Here is a 4,881-nt window from a genome sequence, read left to right as displayed (position 1 = left end):
GCTGAACGCGGTTGTGCCACGTGGTCATTCATTGTTTTTTTTTCTGAATAAAAAAATAGAGTTAATCAGAGTAATAATAATTTATATTATAAATTCTTCTCTAACATAAACTTATAAGTATTTCTAATATTCTTCTCTAAGTAGAGTTAGAATTTTATCTTATTAATCTGCGTAGTAATAATTTATATTATAAATTCCCATAAATTATCGAAATTAAACTTCAATAGAAGAATCTCTACACAAAAATAACTAATTGTTTCGCAAACAGACAATCTTGTAATTTGCATCTATTTATTGATTATTGATAGCGAATTTTTATGAACATATACTTGAACTGTTCATTTTTTCTACGTCAGCATATATATATCGCCTTCAATATATATAGAATATCGAAATGTATTTTTCTACTAATTAAGAAAGAAGAGAAAGGAATCAAACTAATATCTTATATAGTTCTACATATCATACAAAGCTAGATGACTGAATCGATGAACAATGGATCAATGGTTATTCTAAACGGAGAAACCCGTGTATTTCATCAGTCCTCACAGCTCGTAGATTTAATTCATGTTTGTTCGAGAATGATCAAATAAATTTTAGAAGACAATATTTATTTAATTTTTTGATAAATTGATAAAAATTAATTATTCTTAAAATAAACTTAACCAAAATCACGTACTCAAGTAATTATAAAGTTCTAAAAAGAATTCTGCAAAAAAATTTTTTTTATAATAAATAAAGTCCTAGTAAATAATATGACTAAATTATCAGTTACTTTAGAAGTTATAAAAGGAAGAAATTAAAATATTCTTAAGAAACCAGTTTATAGTTATTTGCCACTACTAATATACTCGTTTTCATTAAAATAAATTAAAGTGTATCACGTAGTAATTTCCTGAGAAATTTTAAAACAAAAAATTACTGTAACAGCTTTAATCAACCACGGAGAGTGCAAGTTACTAAAATTTAAACTTGAGAACTCGTACAAATCTTCGGCATTAAGTAATTAGTCATTTATTTAATCCAACAAGTTGAGAACCAAATAATTAAGCTACGAACACATTTCATTGCATGTAATTATTCGGCGTCTCTTAATGCTTACAATACGCAACGTATTATTAAGTGTGTTGGTAAATTAGGATCAAAGTATGTTGGTAAGTTAGAATCGATCGGTTCAAAAGTAAAACAATTAAATCTTACTTTAGATCTATTAACATTTGTTATTAATTTTTTTAAAAAAAATCACACATGCTAACAAAAGTCTCCATATATCACTATTTTCTTTAAAGTAAAAGAAAAAAATCTATTTAAATTCTTACTTTAGACTTCATTTTGTACTGGATTAGTGCTATGTATTAAGAACTTTTTTCTAACATGATGAAACCATGATAAAAACACATACATATATAACAATTACAGAAGACAGATCAAGTTGAAGACATGATGGGATTAATGTGCATAATCGTCCTGAGCATGCGATGCCTTATTTAAGAGTAAGAAGTATATATATATATATATATATATATATATATATATATATATATATATAAGAACCATTAATGTAAGTAATTAATGGCTATTATATATATATATATTATTCCATACATGATACATACATACAAGGTGCATGCCTAGCTAACCTATCTTTGGCACACGAGTGACCACCCCAATTTTGTCGACCCAAACCCAAACTCGGTTGCACCAAAAGTCCATTGTCACCATAGATCCTTCTCCCACCAATCTTGCACGAACATTATCATTCTCTCTCTCAATCTTCTCCACTGCTACCACCCCGTTTGTTCCCACAACCTCAGGCCACGAACTCTTCCCTACACCAACATTAAAATAGATAATATATAATTAAGCACACATTCATTAAAATCATAATAATTTTATATACAGCTAGATTGTCTTCTCTTCTGCTAAATAGATGTGATTAATAACGAAATTTTTGAATACAAATGATTAATGTGCTGAAGTTAATGTTACATTGTTTAGATAATATCTGAGTTTGATCTTTGACAGAAATAATTTTTATTAAATTTTACATATTTCTAGATCGAACTCCGAATTAATTATAAACTTTTTTTCTTAATGAATTGGATTAAGACAAAAAAATAGACGTCATTAATACCTTGACATAGTAGACTTGCCATTTTGCTTTCTCGGTGTTATAGCTCTTCCTTCAATTTTCTCTCTTGTAACTGAGTGATCACAAGATTTTAGAAGCGTAGTACAAATTAAGTGTTGCGTGCATATATATATATATATTGGGGGTGGACCTAGCCAGCTAGCTAGGTGTTTAATTTCTCATCAGATAGTAACGTCAACTCGGAGAGTTTATCGTTGAATTGATTGTTGTATGTCCTTATTAGCTTTGGGGATAAAGTTTGAATCAGATGATGTACAACTTTGACTATTAGATGAGGTTCACTTTGGAATTTATAGAGCGATTGCGGATTTCTTTGACTTTCTCGTAATTGCTTTTTAAAAAAATTGATATTGAATTTTGCACATATATATAAAAAAACAATTTGACATTGAATTACTAACTTGTTAACCCGGTTAAACGGCTGTGAATAAAAAATCTAAAATTTGATAATTACTAATCATTAATTCATTATTTGTTATGTATGTACGTAATAGAAATTAACTAAAATTTTGCACGTCATTAAAATGCATAAACAACCACGTGCACGCTGAAGGAAATGATTTTGGCCAAATATTACCTTTAAATATTTTAAAACAAAACGCAAAATAAAAGTAATTAAGGTCATATTTTTAATCAGTAATGAAAACAGAAAATTTAAAAATATTTTTAAATTAAAAATACTTGTTTGAGATTCTGTTTGGTTTATCTCATCTCAATTGAAATATTTTCTTTTATAATTATCAAAACACGATCTTTTATAATTAATTCTTGTTTTTAATATGTTGAGCATTTGTTTCAACTTTTATAAAAATTCATTCTAAAAGAATTGAATGGCCCAAACTAAACTAACTCTAATTTAACAGCATTATTTATTTCTTTAAAACCAACTATTAAAAGGGTTATGTAACTTATACTATCTAAAAATAGAGTTAAATAACCTAATTATAAATGATGAATACAATTCAGAAAATTCTATGACTATCTTTTGTTTTTTCAAAGAAAAGAGTAGTTAAACTGAGATATATAATAAATAATTTACAATAGCTCATACTGTTTGTACATACTGATCAATTGAACTAAATTCTTTTAGTATCAGCTATCTTCTAAGTATATAGAAAATTACACTGACTATCCAATATGAGCTTGTTTTAACTACTTTGAACAAGTTAGATAATCCTATTAAACTAATAATGTTATTTCTTTATTCCATCATAACCGAAAGAAACTGAAATGTATAATAGTGCAATTGCACCTCCCTTTGACAGAAAAGATAAAGTGTACATTACTGATCGCAGTGTTAGATAAAAAAATTAGAAAATCAATAACAACAAACATATGCAGTGGAATTAATACACAAACAATTCTTATAATAATACTTAATACCAATAATAAATAAGAGTGTAGAAAAAGATTGGGTTAAAATGCGCTATATGTTAATCCGTTAATCTAATCGAGTGCATCAAAAGAATTCTGAAAAAAAAAATCATGCTATATATATCGTGTTACTTGTGTGTCTCCCTTTCTTGCTCAGGGAAAAGAGATATATATAACCAAAGAACCCCAACGTTCAGTGAGAAATAAAATGGTGAGGAACAGGAAAAAAAAATTCTACTTGCAGCAGCCTTTCTACGGATAATAAAATTAAAATCACCAACGTGCAAAAGCCAGTTAAAAACAGTACAATAAAATCTCTTTAAAACCGTTAAGATATATATTGACCCCGTAAAAGGAAATTTCCTAAAAGGCAGAAGCACAAAAGTTATAACATTAAGTAAAACATAGGAAAATATATATAATAAAAAGATAGCTTTATTTTTTTAACAAAACTAATTCCGAAAAGATATTTTTATCTTTAAATTTTAAATTACAATATAAATATTTTCCAACACGCAGTGCCTTTAATATTGGACAAGAAAGAAGATGCTAGTGCAGTAGTGCATGTATCTTAGTTTGATTATGTGTTTTGTGGGACGTGTCTCCACTCTGCTGCAATTTGGTCACATGCTGCAATTTAGGCCCAAATTAAGCTAGTGATGATCAGTGGTGTGAATGAGCAAGTGTTGATAGATTAAATTTTGACTTTCCCTCACTTCTGTCTGATGAGTGATTATCGATTAGACAAGTGCTACACCGTGATATATATACTTGTAATAGAACATAACATAACTTCTATTAATTTGTTGAATAATATATGGTGTTATTATGGCCCGGGGATCTCACCAACAGCATCATCAAAACAAAAACAAAAATTATTATAATTAGGTGGTTTAATATCATTTTGGTCTCACTAATCACTTGGTTTAAAATGATTATTATGACGAACGTACCTGCAGCTAGCTACTCTTTGTACGTTGCATATCGTGGCAAATGTATCACTCGTATATATGCGTGCTACAGGATTAGAATTGTCATGTTGGGTATCATGATTTTTTTCTTGCATTATAGCAGAACCTGGCTCCTTGTGTGGTGCAACTTTATTAAGCACCTAGTGATCTTATCAATAACTCATGTGAAGCAGCGAGCACTGTGTAAGCTTTAATTAATTGGTCCTTGAAATTTTTGTTTTGTGTGTATGTATTTTTATCTAATAGTGATGAAAGGTATATATATATATATATAATTATTTATGGGACTGAAGTGTGAAAAAATAATAAAAATGAGTTCGGTCTTTTTACAGTAAACACGGTCAAAGTTGGTCAAATTATAAAACTTTTCTGGTTGGGGGAGCA

At 28.3% G+C, this 4,881-nt stretch overlaps 1 protein-coding gene across 1 annotated transcript; it reads right to left on the bottom strand.

Moving 5' to 3' along the window:
- Window positions 1-1,370: 1,370 nt before the first annotated feature.
- On the bottom strand, window positions 1,371-2,288 carry LOC114380840 (glu S.griseus protease inhibitor-like). Its single transcript, XM_028339919.1, has 2 exons — window positions 2,135-2,288; window positions 1,371-1,829 (listed from the first exon to the last, which is right to left on the bottom strand). The coding sequence occupies exons 1-2, from the start codon at window positions 2,154-2,156 to the stop codon at window positions 1,636-1,638; spliced, it is 216 nt and encodes a 71-aa protein (XP_028195720.1). The 5' UTR covers window positions 2,157-2,288; the 3' UTR covers window positions 1,371-1,635.
- Window positions 2,289-4,881: the final 2,593 nt, after the last annotated feature.

Source organism: Glycine soja, chromosome 13 (assembly GCF_004193775.1).
Source record: "Glycine soja cultivar W05 chromosome 13, ASM419377v2, whole genome shotgun sequence".
Lineage (NCBI taxonomy): Eukaryota > Viridiplantae > Streptophyta > Magnoliopsida > Fabales > Fabaceae > Glycine > Glycine soja.
Note: the sequence above shows the minus strand (reverse complement) of the source record. Positions and strands in the feature narration are given on the sequence as shown.